General features: G+C 36.7%; 1 protein-coding gene across 1 annotated transcript in view; it reads right to left on the bottom strand.

Annotated features, from left to right (window-relative positions):
- PDGFC (platelet derived growth factor C) overlaps positions 1-19,920 on the bottom strand; it is a 136,583-nt gene that overhangs the window by 47,786 nt on the left and 68,877 nt on the right. The window contains exon 2 of the mRNA XM_033007279.2: positions 8,570-8,765. Coding sequence (XP_032863170.2) covers positions 8,570-8,765 — 196 coding nt within the window. The remainder of the gene's footprint in view (positions 1-8,569; positions 8,766-19,920) is intronic.

Below are 19,920 nucleotides of genomic sequence, written 5' to 3'. Positions count from 1 at the left end.
AAATACTTTGTTAAAATGGTGGCACACATAAAGAAGCAACCACATCATCTAGTGAGAAGGAGAAAGGAAAGGAAGAGGACAAGAGGGGGAAGAGAAAAAAGAAAAGCTGTGTAACAGGTGAAGAAACACAACTGTCCATCTAGGAATAGGATGGTTGGTATGCCTGCTATTCCTGTTGATGAAACGGGACAAAGTTGCTTATAAACCTGACAGTGGGCCTATGGGCTTAACTGTACTTAGACTTTCAGTAACAAGGAAACATCAGGGAGGAAGGGCATGCTATGTATAAACTGGAATATTTAGATGCAGGGTAACTTTAGATTATGTTGCTAGGCCTGCCTTTGCAGCTTGCATTTCTCTTGGCAGCAGGATTTAAGAGAGCCACACCAGAAACTGCAGATGGCTACAGGGTCTGTCTACAGCCCTGAGCTCAGGTGGTGATGGCTCACAGCGTGTTTTCGTGCCCCCTTGGAGTAGACGTTTACTTCTATCTTTTGATAAGTTGTGGGGTGGGAGCAGGGGAACTCCATCAATAACAGTGGTTCCCTGAGCACCCTAGACTGAAGCAAGACCCAGCAGTGCCATGCTCATTTTCAAAGAAAATAACTTCATTCTACAGCACTGGAAACACAGCCAACTATGGTAACGTGAAACAATTTTAGAAGCAATAAATTAGGATTAGGACCATTTACAAAAATATTTTGATACTGTGGACGTAGTTTACTTTATTCAAAGAGCTTGCTTGAGACTGAGAGGACCAGGAAGGAATTTTAAGGAGCCTAAAATGTTTTATAAGTCAATGAGTGTAGTCTCTGGTGTGAAAAAGGAGTAAGGGATTAAGTCAACTGCCCACTCATCAGCAATCACTCTCTTAACACTCAACTGGGCTATGTAAATAGATTTTAAATTACTTGCAAAATAATATCCATTATAGTGTCCTCCAGCAACAGCGGATAGTAAAAATGAACACTGCACTTACTGTAAAGGAGGGAAAAGTGGGTGGGCAAGACTGTAGTGATAACCCCTACATTTGTGCAGCGTGTCCTTTTGATCACATCATGTAGGCTATGCTGTCCTCCCATTCTGCTCAGACAAGCATCTCCTTCTCTTTCCTTTTCTTATGTTGCACTCCGATTTTCTTAGAGAGTACAATTTTGCAGGTATAAACCCTTTCTGCAGAACTGAGTTTACGGTTTTTGAAGATTAAGAAATATGTGTCTCAGTTGTAACTGTACTGCATTTAGGTTTTCTACTTTTTATCTTTGTTTACTGCCTGCAATATCTGCTTTGTCACATTTACAAAACTGTTATCATGAGAATGGTATCCAGCAACTTTTAATAAGCAGTAGACAACCCAAAGGAATGTTTATACTTCTGCATAAAGTACACACCTCTGCCACAGGGTAAACCACGGACAATAGCTAAACCAGCAGAAAGGGATCAGCTACAAGATGAGTTAGTGTTTGAATCATTTGGTAGTCAGCGAGTCACATTTTTCTGGAATCATGGAAAGTCCAAAGAAAAGAGCTTTCTTGAAAAAAATAAAATAATAATTAAAAAAAAAAAACAAAACAAAACAAAACAAAAAACAACAAGGAAACACAATTTTGTTCAGTGAAATCAGAATTGAAAAGAAACAGATCCAGATACTTATTTTGACACAAAAAAACCACTTATTTTTTGTTCAAAACATAAGAAAACAGGATGAATCAGTCTACTGAACTTTTTGCATTTGCTAAACTGAAATAATATTCTTTCAACTGAACTCACATGAAAGAAATAACCTTGTAGTATTAATATTTTTTCTTTCTATGTAAAAGAACAATTTTTAGATAACCAAAGGACCCTGGTCCTAAATTAATCTAACTTTTTAAAAACTTTGATCCCCCCATCCCCTACTCTCATCTTCCATTTAATTCCACTCAGCTAAAACCTCTCTTGAACTGGTATTACATGTTGTCTTGCAAATGGATTGAGCAACTAAAAATCAAAAACAAAAATAACCCAACCCCACAAACTCCAGAAGAAATTACTTGCCTTAACACAAGTTTTATGGCATTTTCTACATACTCCTCCTAAAATGCCACCTTCATGCCTCTAGTAATCAAAGTTCCTACCAAGGACTTCAACTTAAATTAGCTATTTCATAACGATTCTTTCTTATCAGTATTTCAATCAATCTAAGGCACCTGAATGCTAAAATTCATTCCAGCCATTTAAATTATATGACTCCCTTTCAGACTTTGAATAAAAATGATTAACAAGTAATTTACGCGTTGGGGGAAAAAAAACAGTAAAAAAGAAATTTTGTATTGAGGAATGAGAGTTCATATATTAACGGAATCAATCCTATCCAAACGGATCTGACTCGCAGAACAGAGCTATAATAAATTTTAACTTTAGTATGATTTCACTTTTGTTGAAAAAGTTATAGCCAATGATGAAAGAGGCATTTATGTATCACTGATATGTCGAATCACCTAAACAGAGCCCAGCCCACCCGTATGTGTAGTTTCTCACAAAAAACAGGTGGCTAAAATGGAACACAGTGACATTCTAAAGCAACAGCTGTAAGAGAAGAGCTTCAAGGACTGGTTTTCACTGTAACATTAATTTCTGCTCTCAGAGTCCGTGGGTTTTGGTGCTGAGTGTTTTCTGAATTTTCAAACAACAGTGGCAGCAGCAACCCCTGCGTCTTCAGAAGGGAAGGGGGGCGAGGGGGGGAGCACAGATCCCAGCAGCCCAGCTACTTAGCAACATGAGTTGCCATGAACAATGTCTACACCAGTTCCTCTTTAAATACAGAGTTCATTTAAAGGTCTTTGTCCAGTTATTCAAAGCCAACTTGAACTTTGTACTTACCCAAGATATAACTTCACCCTTTGTAATCACAGGCCACAAGAAGCATTTAGGACTGTCTGACAGTAAGGACAGCCCATCAGCTGTCCAGAAAAAATATTTTTGGGAACTAGACTTCGATAAGGAACTCACTGCCCTAAAAAGCCCCAGAATTAATTCTCACATTACATGAAGAGCCAAATTTTTTTCCTGAATCTATGCTTGATATTAGCATGTTCTTCACACATACATCAATACTGTCTCTATAATGCACTCAAGGCAAAACAGAAAATATATCTATATTTTTTTTTTCTCCAGGGGGCAAGGTGTGGGGTGGAATTTCATCTGTCTAAAAGAAAAAGATGCTGACATTATTCTTTCATGAATGCGCACTGTTGATGCTGTAAGGTGCTTCCAAGACAAGGGGCCAAACAGAAGCAAAACATCTGTCTTCTTTTTTACTGAAGCACTTAGGGGTTGCAGTTATGCATCTGTATTTTACTCCACATGCTGGATGTACAGATTTGTAGTAATTGCAAGAAAGGAAGCTCCACATGTTGTAAGTTATTCGTTGTGTCTTATATTACACAGAAAGGTCTCTTTAGAGAATTACATAACAAAAGGTTTGGCCTTTTTATTGTGTTTACCATAACTTATCACTGCATAATATGCAGCTGACACAATTTATGTCAAAAAAAAAAAAAAAGACAGCGAAGCAACTATTTTCCTTATTCATAGCCACTGACTAAAGCCAGTGTATGTATCTTTCCTCTTAAAACATTTGTTTCCATGTATACTTGATTCAGAGTAAGCCAAATCTAAATTTTTAGCCCCTGTCAACAATTTCCTAACCATACATTCATTAGGAACACGTATGACTCTTGAAGGTGGTTGGATTATGGTTCCTACCAGATGCCTGATGTTTCCTGAATGGAAGGGAATAGCTTGGGCACGGTTCAGGCCAGATCTGAAGTGAAGGCAAGGAGCTTACAGAAACATTAGGGAAAAGGGAGGTAGTGTATTTAATGCATGAGACTCTATATCGTAAAGCATCATCCTAAGAACCCTCAGTGGAGGAACATTCCTGGTATTAAGAGTTAAGTATTTAATTTGATGTGAAGAGGAAAAAGCCACAGTACTACTCATGTAGATTATGCCCCGTGTTAGAACTGACAGCTGCCTTGAGCTTAACCAGTTTTCTTCTGGCAAAAATTCTATATATTGCACATATTAACTAGACAAGCTTTGGGAATTCTTTCAAAGCTTTATAGGTAAATGTTTCACTTACAGAACTACATGAACAGATTCACAGATGCAGCTGCTAAAATACCCTCCACACTCCAGAAAAAAACAACCAACCAAACCACAAAACAGACCACAGCTCATACTTTAAATTATTAGCGGACTGAAGAGAATCAGAAATGAGTGTAGCTATCCTAATATGAAGATGATGGTCAAATGGTATCTATTATTCAACTATCGGTTTGTTCCACGTTCTTTTGCTCATGTATTTTATCCTTATCATCTTATCTACAGTAATTGCACTTTGGATTTGTGACACATTTCTGTGTTTTATTATAGATAATAAAAGTTAAACAGTCTGTAAACATCTGATGATTAGAAAGAACAGCTGCAACCACCACTAAAATGAACAACTAGAGCCATTCTGTGCACAGGGAGAGGGCGACTCTGACATGCTACTAATGTAAGAAAGGGGTTTGTATGTTTGTTTGTTTTTCCTGTTGTAGTCTTGCATTGTAATGCTCCAATGTACAACCTACTCACAACATCAGACTACCCTTTAAAGGCAACTGTAACATCTGTGTTCTTCCCGGCACAGAGTTTATCACAAAGCTGTTACCACTGCATTGTCTCAGAGACAGAAAGCAACAAATGTGGACAACAAGCAACAACTGAGCAAAAATCAGTCCCTCCAGGTCAAGAAGAGTTATGGCATCTCCCTGATGATAGGAGCTGTCAGGCACAGAAGTCTAATGGCCTCATGCTTAAAACAGAGTTGAGGGGCTAACATCATGAAAATAATGACCTGTCATATCAGCAGAAGAAAAGCTGCTGCTTTTCTTCATCAGAAAGAGTGGACATGAGAATGTAAATTCACTATGCCTCTATTAGTTAGAAATTCCCTTATGTAAGGAAAATTCACTGCCAGTTATATCATCTGAACAGTACTGCACAAAACAGTCAGGAGACTGTATCCTTCTCTTTCTTTGTTTGGTTTGCTGGCAGGATTTTTTTGTTCGTAACCTTTTTCTTTTGCAAGTCACAAATTAAGTCAAAGCGTACAAGACTGAAATTACTGCAATATTGCAGAGATTTGTATATCCGTATTATCAATCAAATAACCTAATGAGATACATGCATGGATCCAGTTTCCACGTACATTGGCATTTGTGTTCACTTTGAAAAGGACACAGTAGAATTCTTAACATTTTATCCATAGAAAGGATGCGGTGCAGATTAAGTAGAACTATTGTTAAAAAAAAAAAAATCAAAAACATCATTAGCTGTATTTTAAGCAATGCAGAGGTGAACTACATAAATTTCAAACACATCACAATTGTAAAACCAGGACAACAATCACCTAGAGAAACACAGGCAAAATACCAGAAGTTTATTCTTAAAAACCTATAATTTAAACTTTGTTTCTAAAACATACAGAACACAGCAATCATACTTAAGACTGGTGAGAATTAGCACAACTATTAGGACTATGCATGTTAATGCCATTCCAGGTAAGGCTGGGTCAGGATGGCTGGTCATAAACATAGAATTTGCTGTAATGCAAATGCTCTACCTTAGTAAATATTGTGAGTTGAACTGCAAGTGAAGACAGAGTGGAAAAAAAGCCACACAGGATCACTCTGATTAAGGTTGAGGAAAGTATTTGAAGTGGAGACTAGACTAATACATTCAATGTATCTGTAAAATGTGATATTCCTTCCAGATGAAAAGACCTCACAGAATAGCTTGAAATTTCAGAACCGACTTTGGATAAATCCAGGTGTGGAGGTCAGGTCAGCCAGATACAGGCAAAAACTTGACATAGCTTCAAGATACACCTAGGACCACTACCACTGATTTTCTGTTACAGAACTATGTTAAGCAAAAAAGTCTTATATAGCTGGATGCATTTTTGTTTTATTTTTTTTCCCAATGTGTGAGCAATATTTGAATTACTGTGAGATTTAAAAGCTGCTAATTAACTTAAACTAATATACTCCAGCAAATTCTCTCATGGGCCCAGTGAGTTGACTACAGGGACAGCCCACAGCGATGATGGAGAAAGCTCTGGCATTGCACAGAACTTGCATCTTAAGCAGCAGGTAAAGGAACTGAAAACTGTGACAATGACTACTGGAGGTAACTCAGGAGTCCTCTCATATACTAAAGAGGAGAGAAAGATGTCCTGGTACAAGCTGTACACTGTTGTATAGAATGTCTAACATCATGGGCTGCAGTTTTTACCTAGTATCAGACATAGGTCAGAACTAAAGGATCAGGTCACTGTAGAGTTATAATGTCACATCATATTTTATTCTGTCCTTTGTCATATAAACTTGGCTTTGAAAGAACTGTCGAGTACTCTAAAGCAACAATACTGATTTGTGTCTTTCAAGATGGCAGAAACATGGTAGAGTAATAAAGACTATGGGATGCAGTAAATGAAAACCCTTAGCTTTTCTACAGAAGGTACTGGAAAAAAGATTAAATAATTTTATTGGGAATTATGAGAGGTAAAACACAGAAGACATTACTTATAAAGAGATATTACTCTGATAACTGGTAACTCACTTGGCCTATGTAGAAATGTTTTACACAGATAAAATACAGAGAGTTTAACTGTTTCCTCAACTAGTCAATTATTTATACTCCCTTCACATCATACAAGGTACATTTTCTCTTCCTTTACTTAGACTGTTACTGAATTTAAATTTCATAGGAACTCTAGCTATGTTTTGTTTTGTTTTTTCTTTTGGCTAAAAACAACAATATATCTCTCTTTTTCAGCAGGTCATATCTTCCAAGCCAAAAAGCCCAATGTGCCCTCAATAGTGAGCCTATCAGGAATTGCATTCATACAACCTCCTGGTATCCCTGCACAAATATGAGCACAGTAAGATTATGACCGAGTGAAGATTATGAGTGACCGTTTCTTAATTTGACCAGTACTTTTGTATTCAGCACATTGTTTACTTAAAATAAATGTACTCCCATTAAAATACTATTCTAGTTGTAATATTAAAAATATTTTAACTTATCTTACTTTTTTCTTTGCAAGTGGACGAATGAGTCACCCTACCTGGATTTTCTTTCACTTGCCACTTCACTCTGCCATATGCAAAGAAGAGAAAAAGCAAGCTAAGTTTTCATTTAAAGAAAAGAATTATTGTACAAAGGGAGTGCACTCATTTGAGCAAACATATGTTTATAGTACTAAGTATTTTAATTATATTTTACATGGCCTTGACAATTATTCCCTTCAGAATTATGAAAGAAAGATACCTTCCCCACTTGTTATGAATATCAGCTCCCAAATTAAGGATAAGTGCAAAAGTAACCTCTAAGAAAATAAAATTTGTTATCAAAAGTTGATACAAGATATAACAAACACCAAATATCAGTTAATTAGAAAAACTGAAAGCAAGAATCAAATTGAATATGTATATAAGGCACTCAAAAATAAAACCCCAAACAGAAAAACAAAACAAAACAGAAAACTACTTTGAAAGAAACATCTGGTGTGAAGTACCTCTCTAGGAATACGTCAAAGGAGGATATGCCATTCAAATGACATATTTTATCTGTAACTTAATTTACTGAAAAGAGTTCAGACAATGTATCACTATTCACACATTGAGGTTTTTTATGATGTGTTGCTGTGGTGGCAGACAGATACAGGCTACAAGAGTTTAAGTTCTCTCCCCTTTTCATCCACCCACAGGAAACATATATATAATGTCAGCCCCTACTGCCCCACAAAATATCCAAAATATGATCAATCAGATGGCTTGGTTCAGAACTACATCCCTTCTGATGCCCGTTCTGTCACACTGTCTCTCTCCCAAGCTCTGAAGCCTTCAGCTGTGAATCATAGGAAGGAAATACAGATTCTACAGGTCCTATAGAAACCTGTGCAGTGATCGAGCAGGCAGAATGCTTCTTGTAGATGGAAAAAGAGAATACCATTGAAGAATGTCAATTAACGCAATACTGTAAGCGTGGTTTTTCACAGAAAACTGAGAACTTGACCATTAAAGGCTATTTAAATATTGCGCAGTAGAGTGTTGGAGTTTTTGTGAACAGAGATGATGTACTTTGTGTAGTGACCTGAACTGCACTTCAGGTAACATGCTTACCCAAATTTTCTCTGTAAAAATTAGACATTAATTCCTCTACCATTCTGTCAAGAATATTTTCTCAGAAGTAAAAGCTTTTATTCGAGAGAGAGATTAAATATTTTACTTTTTTGTGTCATAATATATCTGTGGCCCAGACACTGAATGCAGAAGGAAGAATAGGGGTACCCCAAATCTTTCAAGCATGAAATCCTTCTCTAGCACTGCAAAAGAAAATAATAATCTAAAAGATGCATTTTATCAATATATTGACATGCAGGTGTCACACCTTTGCAAAGCTCAATCAACACTTTTGCTCCATTCCCCACACCTCCCCCCTTCAGTTTTTGTAAGATAAAGGAAAAGCAACTTACTTGCAAATGTCATCTTCTGGGTCCTCAAGCCCAAATCTTTCATCAAAAGTAAGCTGTATCCATACATTTTCATCTACTGCTACTAATCTCCACACTAGTACAGTATTACGTGGGTACGTGTGTGGAAACTTGGGGCTGTGAATACTTCCATTAGTAGTCACAGTAATTATCTTCTCATGCTGAGGATCCTGTACACCTGTGATAAAGACAGAACACAGATGCATTAATACTCATTTATTCTCCTTTCCCTAAAGTGTTTGTATAGTATGCACAGATAAAGATACTTTTGTTTTGTTTGCTCTTCTTCATCTTGCAAGGAATTTCTTCTTGGAAAATCTACACAGTAACAACCACCCAAAAGTAAGCATTACTTTGCTGGGAAAAAGCTATTCAAACCCAGGCCTCAACTGCTGTTCAGAAAGCAGAGTAGAAGTTCAAGTGGAGCTAAGAGAAATGTGACTGCAAATGCCTGAATGCAAGACCAGACTCCTCACAGAAGCCCATCAGCCCAAGGGACTGCATCGCCCAGCCTGCTGATGGTTTCAGTTCTTTATTACTGGAGATTGCAGAGAGATCACACGAGGGTACAGGGAGAGCTCTGCTCACACCTCCCACGAAAGGGATGGGTTACATTTGTCTCTTGTTAATGGAGACGGTTCTACATTTATTGAGACCACTGCTAAGGATTTTGATGGCTGTCTCCTTCCTGATGTCTGTATCAGAACAAAGTTAGCCCCATACAAGAATGAAACTGGGACATGCTTGGGAAACCTGGGAAAGTCACCAAGTTTAAGAAATCAGGCGTTTACCAATGAGCCTCAATAGAGGGCATTCCTCAAAATTCTTCACAGTATTGTTAGATCGAACACATGTAAATTTAAATCCCTGTCTTGCAAGGTGGCAGTAAATTAATTCAAATGAAATATTTGATTTTGAAAGCACAGAGTAACACCGAAAACTACTGGAAAGACCTCTTCGGCTTATGAATTCATTACTGAGGAGTAACCAAAAGAAAAGGACTCCTTTGGTGAGCAGCAGCCATGCCTTTCAGAGCCCCAACAACTCTCTTCACAGTAACTCAAGAAACCTCATTCTCAAGTGCCCGATATTCACAGGAATTCACATTCAGCAGCTGGACTCAGCTCATTTTGGCTATTGAGCTGCAAAAAACAGGAACTGACCTAATCTGGATATATTTTAACACTGTGACATACAATGATGAGATATCTAAACTACAAAAGCTAATTCCAGAAGCACATCGAATTAAAAAAAAAACCCTCCTTATGCTATAGCACATGACTTTTAGTATATTTGGATTTTTCTAAAAAGCTGTATACAGTGAGGTTTGACATTTCAGTCAGTGAATCACAGGAATTCTCAGATACCTATTAATAAATTTAATAACAAAATAAAGCTTGTAGCTTTGTACTGGAGAGTTATTAATATTACTTTGTTTTCAGATAGTCATTGTTTCTTTCAGTTAAATACTTTTTTTTTTCTAATTGTTTTATAACCAGAATTACGATGAGCATTCACTTGAAGCTATGTAAGACATACACGCTTCAGCCTACAATGAAAATATACACTGTAATTGTATTTTATAACTACATGTAAAGGCTGACAGCTAAATTAATGTAGTGCAAGAAAAGGAGGCCATAGAAACAGCATTGCTAATTTAAAATAATTATTCTATACTTAAATAGAATTTAAAGTGTGATAAGCCTTCTACTTGTGGTATGAAAATGGTAAATTTTCTTTTAAGGGGAATAGCTGCTTGTATAAATCTGCTGGAGTTTTGTCTTGCCAGTATCCACACACAGTTGCAGAGGGCTGTCTTGTGTACAAATAAGAGAGGAGAGCGTGTGGTAATAAGAAAATAAAAAAAGCACAAAAACCGGATTCCTAATTTAGACTCTTCACTGGGTTTTTGTTAGCTGAGTCACAAGCATTTTTCTGTCATGTACAGTATGTCAGCTGAGAGCTGCACACTAAACACAGGAGCCAACAATAATAAGAACTACTTTCCCAGAGATTAGTACACCAGAGTGCTATTTCCAAAGCATGCGAAGGACCACCAATTCAGACAAACATGTCAAAGTGTGGTGTCTGACGACACTATACTCAATGTTTATTTTGTCTTTAAATGTACGCCCAGAATTACAAACCATGTTATATTTCACAAAGTATTAACAAAGTGTTTTCATTTGTATCATCTGGACAATGATAACAGCAGCACTGCAAGTGAAGACTGTAAATAGTCCAGACATATCAAATGAGAAGTCAATAAAAAGGGACAAAGGAAAGAAAAAGCATGCGGCAATTTAGTGAACAGAAGTTGCAGCATTTCCAGTACCTTCAGCTCCTCCATTTGTAAAGGAAAAATATCTATTTATTTTAGCACACAATAGTGTTCATGAACATACCAAATTCCCACACACATCTCACTTGCTCCATTTCAAATATTTGCTCTTACACAGTGGAATTTCTTCTCTTACAAAAGAATTATTTTTTATGACTACAAAGGCAAGTAATTGCTGTCACTGGAGAATGAAGCTTGTTATTTGTCTTCAGATAAGCCACAATATTCTTTTTTATCCATTCTACATAAATTGTACCATTGTATCTCAAAAAGCTAGCTTCTTCCTACTGAGTTCATGCATGTTCTGAAAATTTCTTTTGAGCAAACTGTGTGAAGAACACAGCTACCTGAACGTGACTAAGATGAGACTGTAGTCTGTTCTTTGTGAAATGACTTTGCAATTCCTGGTTTTATTTTAGGGATAAATCAATCCAAGTTACACTTAAAAGGGAGTAACAAGTTCAGTCAGATTTACAGCTGTCAGCTGTAGAACTCCAGAGCTATATATATTGCTATATACGTTGCTGCCACGATCTGTCTGCCTTTCTATTAACCACCATCCTCTCCACTCTTTCCCTCAAAAAAAAAGAAGAAAAAAGAAAAGAAATATTACTGTATAGACAACACTGAACAACCCTGAAGTTTAGGCAAGGACTGAGGTAGGCAAGGCACCACCTCACCAGGGGGCAACAATACCACACAAGGGAAATCAGGACAAGGACCAAAACAATTGTATTTGCATCTTCAGTAAAAAGCTTCATCAGAAGATGGGCAACTGAGATCCCCTTCAGGAGAAAGTCCTGGAAACAGGGCGCACTAGATGGGAAAAATACTTAAGCTGACCCAGGGATATGACATGGTTACACTTATTAAGAAAGGACAGCACACACTTATCACAGCCTGAAGTTGAAGAATGAGTCGCCGCAGTTGTCTTTGATGTGGTACAAGATGCTATCACCAGATTTATATATCTATCAAGGTAGAAAGTCTACCCCGGAAAATTAGAAGATTCCAGGCATTCTGAAAGTGCGGCAGTGCCTAACCCTTCCACCGACGTGGTAACGCAGATGAAAAACCACGGTATCACCAAACAGATCAGCAGATGCCACTGTAAACTGAAATTAAACCCACTGACTAGACAAGCTCATTCCTGCCTACTTCAAAGTAGGTCTCTTCCCCCATGGGCACAACACATTTCACAAAGATCAGCGCTGACACTTTTTAAATATAGCAAATACCTCTTTCTTAGTATATCATAATCACTACATTTTAGCAAGGGTCATGGGTAAAACTCAGACAAATTGCATATGGTTCAGGAGACACGTGAGGAACTGCAGAAGAAGAGAAGAGCACCAACGGGTGGAGTAACGGCCTCAGCGCTGATTCACTTAAAAGGCTGATTCACTTAAGTGGTCACACAGTACTGGTAAAATTTTTAAAACTTTTTGCTAAGCCTACACTAATTTCACAACAGGACAAGATGAGAGTACCGCTAGCCGTGCACTGCTGTTAGTATATTATGTGGTTAGTTTCATTCAACAGCCCTTAATTACGAAAATGAACTTTTAGGCCTCCAAAAACAGCATTAGCTCATGTGTGGCTATCACTGCTCAAAAAAAAAAAAAAACCAACCCAAACAAAAATAAAAATAAATAAATAAATAAATAAAACAAAACACAAAACAAAACAAAAAAAATAATCCAAATTCAAACCTAAGAAAAGTTTCAACTCTAAATATTGTAAAGTAATACTGTCAAAGTAAATTTACTAGTAAGTAAATTAATACTAGCTCTTTTTCAGATCTACAGTAATGTTGCAGTATGTGTGAGTCTTCTGCTCTAAACTCAGAAACAGAAGATGACAGTAACTAGTTGTTCATTACCCCAGAACTTCAGAGGGAAGCAGGTTTTTTTAATTAAAGTAATGGAAAGGATTTCCTGACAACATCCTCATATAATTTTTACAACACTCCACATATGTACAGAGACTTTGCAGAAGAAATTCTCTGAGAGAGTAACATAACATGCCATTTCTTCCTCTTTCACCAGACTTTCAAGGGCTAACCCTACTTTCAAAAGTAGTAACTCAAGGCAGGTACAGGGGTACCTCTTTCTGTCCTCCGTCTCCAGTTGCCTCCAGGCACTTCTTAGCTATTAACTGAATGTAACAGTCAAAATGAAAGTTAACTCTTTTGCCAGGTACAAAGGAAAAGCTGGAAAACTGTCTGTTATTGGCAGAAAATTGAAGACAAATAGCTCTGTTCAATATTGCTCATATATAAAATGGAATTCAGGGCAAAGTCACTCAAAATCATACAAATGCTGCTTTGAAGGGACCTCTGGAGACCTCCAGTCCTAGCTCCTCCTTGGGTTATGATTTCTGCTCACACCACAGCATGCCACCCATTTGAGGGTTGGAATTTTCTTAGCCAGTGCTCAAACCCCCTCACGGCTGGAAACTCTGCCGTGCCTTGGGATAACCTGTTCCAGCGCTGTACTGTCTCCCCAGGTAAGACGTTTTTCCTAACGTCCAATCTGAACCTTTCGAGATGCAATTTCTAGCCGTGGGTTTTTCAGGGTTTGTTTTGTTTGTACGCTCCGTGACCCTAACAGGACGAGTTTAACTCGGTCACCCTTGCAACTGCTCTTCGGACAATTGCCGGCCTGCTACCAGAGTGCCCCATAGCCTTCTCTTCCCCAGACCAAACAAGCCCAGCCTCCTCTCCCTCCACTCACTGCCTGCCACCAACTAGATGCTGAGCCTTCAAGCTTGGCAATCCAGCCAATTTTCGACCTACCTAACATGCAGTCTGTTCTTCCCAAGCATTGTGCCTGAAGTACCACAAGAAATGCTTTTGAAGCACAGAGGGTTTGTTTTGATCATTAACTTTTCAAGGAGTGAGAAAAGAAAACTTCATACAGGCTTGCTGTATCTCCTAAGATAGCCTTCTTAAGTGGTATGGTTTGTGGTTTTTCTGGGTTAAATTTCCAAGACACATATAGCCTTCTGTGGATTTTCCATTTGAATTGCTTCTGTGCTTTGATATAGCTACCTATTTGAAATCTTGACATGATTCTTCAGGTATCAGTAAGAAATAATATAGAGAGAACATAGCACATAGACATAATATACATATATGTCCTGTCAACTCTTGCAGCATGATGAATTGAGCGTCTAACTAGAAATCTACTAATTTACACAGGTGCTTGTTACCTAAATTAGTATACATAACAAATGCAACATATAAAATAGTAAATATGGATGTAAAGTAACAAAGTAGAAACATGCAAAATAACAACTACATCTTGTTTAGATTATTTCTCCCTCTGACACATAGTTACCTCACACACTTGAAAAGGCATGTAAAAAAATTCCAGTTCACACAACTCAAGATGAATGTATATAGAATTTTTTTTTTTAAATCCTACAATTTAACCCATTCCTTTTTCCTTCAGTTACTATTTTGAGTTCAAACTTGTACTGTTACCTTAGGCACTGAATATCATACACTATTTAACTGCTGGCTAGAGGTCTTTCTGCTGCAGCTATGTAAAGAACATTATGTGAAAGACTACACACAGATGAAGTGAGCAGAGAAGCAAAAGCTTTCTAATCGATCTTCAGGAACCCTCAGTTTTGGCAGTTGGCCCAGCAGAGAAGGACAAAAGGAAGAAAATTAAAGGGAAGACAAAAAAAAAAAAAAAAAAAAAAAGGAAAAAAAAGAAAAAATACCTCATTGAAGCACAGAGCATGGAACTTTAGTAACAGATTTAATAAAGTTTCCAAACAGCTGCATGACTTAACGTCTTGCAGAAGATAATCATGACTAATCATACACTAACAAACCTTCTTTGATTCCAAATTGCATCAAGAAACAAAAATGAGTTTATATTTTTACTTTACAAGTTTATACTTTATAACCTTCAAGTATTCTGCCAGCGCTTTGCCTAGTACTCTGGCTTCTGCTCAAAGAAGAGGATGGCAATTAAACAGGGGTTTTTGTGCACGGTAAATCTTCTTGCAATAAAAGTAACCTCTGTTGAGATCTGTTTTCAGACCAAACTCTTTTGGAAGACAGTCTTGGTCCTGAACTTCTCAATATCTTTTAAAACTGGATAAATACTACATTTTGGCCAAGATAAAGAATTCCTTTTGCTAAATGTTAGATGAGGTAACTTTTTGGTGTTATCACATGCTCTAAGACCTAATTATTCTAGACTGTTTCAATAAGCATCTATTCCAACGTCCACAGGTAAAGTCTTGGCTGCACTGGAATCAATATTAAAGCTCCTGCTGACTTGAATATGAAAGGAATTCCATCTATACGAAATACATAAAGCTGTATATAAAGCTGTAGGAATAATTATTTTATAATGGACTGAAATATCATCTGCTTTTTTTCAGTCACAGGCAAATAATTATCCTGAAATAAACAGGATTATTAGTATTTTGCATATTCACAAAATAAATTTATATTCCAGTCATTGACAAGAAGCTCTGCAATATGACAATTAGCAGTTAAACTGACTATCGCAATATTCTTTTTTCTCTTATGGATAAAACAAATGTCACTCTGGTCCTTTTGTTAATATTTTTTCACATTTGTTCTCACCTCAGGTTTCTTCCTAATAACAATATTATATGTTAAGTAACCATCACATAACATACAGACTCTAAGTCAAGGACTGCTCCCTATCTCTGTCCTTTTGCATTAAACTGCTCACTTGAGTGACCCAAGTCATCTCAGACAGAAAAGGCATCACTTAAGGAAAGAAAATTCTGGCCTCTTCTCCCAACCAAAACTATTTAGATATTTAATGACTTAATTCAGAATCATGAGTTGTTCTGGAGGTGCAAGTGAAGAGGCAAGGGTATAACATTTCCAGCAGAATGTGCTGTGGAAGTTTTATAGGCACTATATTATAGTTAATTCCGGTAAGAACAGAATTATTTGTAGGTGCATTGCTATACAGAAATATTGATAAGTCTAAGAGCATACATATTTAAAAGATTACAGACTGGATATATAAGAGTCTCCTTATATACAAATACAGTCAGAATAAAACACCAAGAAGATAACGTGATTCCACATCTCTACTTTGTAAGCAAGAAGAAAACACATCAGGCTATCACCATTGCACAAACTTTTAATTTTTAATGCTATTGTCTGAAGAAATATTCTTCAAGAGAAGAATAACTTTTATTCTCTATTTTTAATTAGTCATATATGGTTTGGATAACAGCTGGGCATTTGACCGTCACCTATATGTCATTACTGTATCAGATACAGTAGAAGAATCTTTGAAAGTTCAGCAGCCAGGATGAATGAGACAGATTTAAAAATACCTGTTGTATGCACATCAGAACAGTTGTTTATACTCCTATTATTTATTTTTCTTTCACTTTAAATGATTTACAGTTCATTTATATTTACAGTATGGTCTCTAAATGCCGAAGTAGTATCTGGAACTGTAATGACAAAAAAAAAAAAAAAAAAAAAGCCATAACAAAATGTATAACTACTCAAACTATTTTTAAGTTCCTAATTTGAGAGGAACGGAGGGAGAAAGAGGGGAAAGGAGAGGAGAGAGGGAGGAGAAGAAAAGTAAAAAAAGGAAAAAACCCACCATTCTGAGTGAATCTCCTCCTGGCTTTTCAAGGATTGGCAGATAGTAAACAGCTCCATGGTCAACAGTTTCAAGGGTTGATGACAGATATAATCAGCCTAAACACCAGACCTTCACCCATCAACAGCATGAAGTCATCACCACTTCCTCATCTCACTACAACAAATGTCTTCCACTTCCTCATCATCCTACAACAATACCTCTTTAAAATTTTTTCTTTTCTGCTATATTCCAGAGCATCAATCCACTACATAATATTTTTTGTTTTCTGTACCCTATTTTCTCTTCCCCCGTGGAAAAGGGAAGTGTTTTATGTATTCTGCACTCACAAGCCCCTCTATACAAAATGATGTGAATAGATATTGAAAGCTGTCAAAGTTGAAACAAAGCTTAACAGTATACACCAGTGGAACCACTTTCCAGATGTGTCTTGTGGAAGACCAGAAAAGCAGGAGGTTTGGTCATATTTAATAAGGAACAGGTAAAAGGAATAGTCTTCGATGCTAATGAAGGACAGAAAGGGTTGGGCTTTTGAAAACTACTTACCCAGGTTTTAACACACATATGATTTAAACGTTCTGGGATAGGAGGAATTACAAGTCTCCTTGGAAAAGTGCAACTTACTATACAAGAAAAAATGTTGTCAATAGAAAAGACATGCTGTAAGATTTAATGCTGAGAGAGACCAGGAAGCAAGAACAAACAGTAAACCAGGAAAAGGGTTGCCCAGCTGGAGACATTTGTACCTACCAAGAGATAACAGTTATTTATTTACTCTATAAAGAAAAATATCTTATGTGTTTAGGAGGTTTGGGTGGAAAAAAGTTAGTAAATATTTTCAAATATGTAATCTTCTCAATTCTTCTGCTACTCAGAATGGTTTTGGGTTTTTTTTTTGTTGTTTTTTTTGGCTTGGTTTGGTTTTTTTCCTACAGGGAAACTGATCTAGCAAGCCTTTGAAAAAACTTAACTAAATTCTTAAAGGTAAACAAACATCAACAGAAATTATAACTAAAAATAGTATCTATGGCAACAACTGAAACTCAAGTGAATGTGAAAAAGATCACATATAAATGCTCAAACCCAGCACTTCCAATTTGTTTTCAATTTTTTTACAACAGCACTTACAAGCTACATCCAAAATTAGCTTTGTTAGTACTAGAGACCACACACATGCCTACACAATATCAGTCAGTCTGTCTTGAAAGACTCGACACAGCAGCCGAGGTAGGAAAGGATAGGGAAACAGAGCAGTGTTATCCCAATTTTCCAGACTGCACATGGCACAGAGCGGATACAAGTGCGAGAAGATAACTTCAACAAAACCATGAAATGAACCTGGATCTCCTTTCATCTCAGTTAAAAGCATTAGTTTCAACGCCATCTCTTAAAATTTACTTGTATCTCATCCTCTAAAACTACCTATGGCTCCCTGTATGTTTTTAAATGCATGATTCATGTCCTTTAGAGAAAGATTCTTTAAAATATGACCCATTTGAAAATTTCACTTCTTGCTCCTAAGTTAAACTTTGTTGAAAAGCAAGGCTTAATTTTATTATGACCATTTTCTTTATGGTTCCTTCAGTTTATATTGTGCAGCACTTGTTAAGAGCAGATACCGATAAACATTTGGGAAAAAGATTATCCATGGTCCATGTGGAATTCAGTCTGAATAAATAGACTCTATGGATACGGCATGTGTTAAACAGCTACATCTCATTTTAGGTATAATTCTGAATGAAAAATATAATTCTGTCCTCATTATATTTCAAGAGGAGGGAAAAAAAAAAAAACAAAAAAAAAGATTAAAACATTACACCAGTCCTGAAATGTTTTGGCTTGCCTTTTCCATTGTTTTGTTATTTGTGTGGATTTAACTTTTTTAGTTCTTCACACAGTAGAGTGATAGCAGTTCAAACATTTATGAAGATCATCAGTTTGTATTTCAAGTTCTGAAAAGAAAGCGTTGTTCGAGACAATTTTGAAAAGCATTACTGCATAGCTATATGAAAACATAACTCTGGTTATCATTTCTAGACAGAAAACGACAGTGATGAAATTATTTAAGAGGAGACATGAAAAAAACCCCAAAGATTTGAGGGTTTTGTATACTACAATTGAAAGTGTGACTGCAGCACAGGCAGAGCTAGTTTTAACTATAGAGCAAGAGTAACGATAACACCGAACCCAACGTGGCATTCAGTTCACTGTCAAACATGCAAAGGTCCTAAGCAAACTACAACTTTATGCCAAACTCTTGGTACAGAAATAACATTGCTACTGGAAACTACAGAAGTCATCTTGAAGCTGCCTCCAGCTTGCATTACATATACAGAAAATGTACCTCCAGCATATTCTTACGTTAAAAAGGCAAGAGAAATAAAGAAAGTACCATAAAGAAATTACTTGCCATCTGTTTATGTATTTTCTGAACCGGACTACACTATACTTCCACATTCAGAAAGAAAAAAAAAAAATTACATCTTCAATATCCATTAAAGCAAAGAAAATTTTAGCTGGTGTTACCTGCTAAAAGAAAACTTTTGGAAGAATATATTGGCTTCATCTCATTAAAATTTTATTGCTAGAAGATGATTTGGCAGAAAGTGGGCATGCAATATCAATACTGATCTGCAGAGATGAATGCAATGCAACTGTATTGAATAAGAAGAACTTCAAGCAGACAGAACTCAGCACAGAATTAAACTTGAAACATTAATTTCTAGTATCTTTGCATGGAAGATTAAATTATGCAACACTCTAGAAAAGTACTCTTTCAGAAGAGGATTTGCAAGTCCAGAAACAAATTAGAAAGGAAGCACAAGTCCAGCTACAAAAGTCAGTCTGTTTTCCTGCAAGGAGAAAATGAGAAGGTTTTGTACAGTATAAAAATCACTATATGGGGGAATAATAGGTTTTACAACTCCTTGTGTTAACATGCGTCTCTGATCCTGCTGGCTATTGAACTCATATGTACATGAACACCAAGGATATCTTTTATGGACAGACCACAATGACAAGCAATCAGTATTTAGAATAACTAATAAGAATTTTCTTGTGATAAGATAAAATTTCTAGCTTCAGTGATAGAAATCTTGCCATTCTTTCTAACTTTAGATAAGTCAAATACATGCCATTTTCAGTTAATTGCAAGTGATATGACCCTATCCAATCTTTCAGCCTTTATTCAACACCAGGGACTTCACAGAAGTCAGATGAACAATCTTCTCACATTTGTACACAATTTATTCTGACCTTTCTATCTTTCCAAGGACAGATCGTAAAGGCACACTAGAGCAACCATAAGAGAGCTATGTCCCATAGCATGTGCAATACAGCAGAATATTTTAAGTAAAACTGCTTCC

The sequence above is a fragment of the Tyto alba genome, unplaced genomic scaffold (genome assembly GCF_018691265.1).
Source record: "Tyto alba isolate M040663 unplaced genomic scaffold, T.alba_DEE_v4.0 Super-Scaffold_6, whole genome shotgun sequence".
NCBI classification, from domain to species: Eukaryota; Metazoa; Chordata; class Aves; order Strigiformes; family Tytonidae; genus Tyto; species Tyto alba.
Note: the sequence above shows the minus strand (reverse complement) of the source record. Positions and strands in the feature narration are given on the sequence as shown.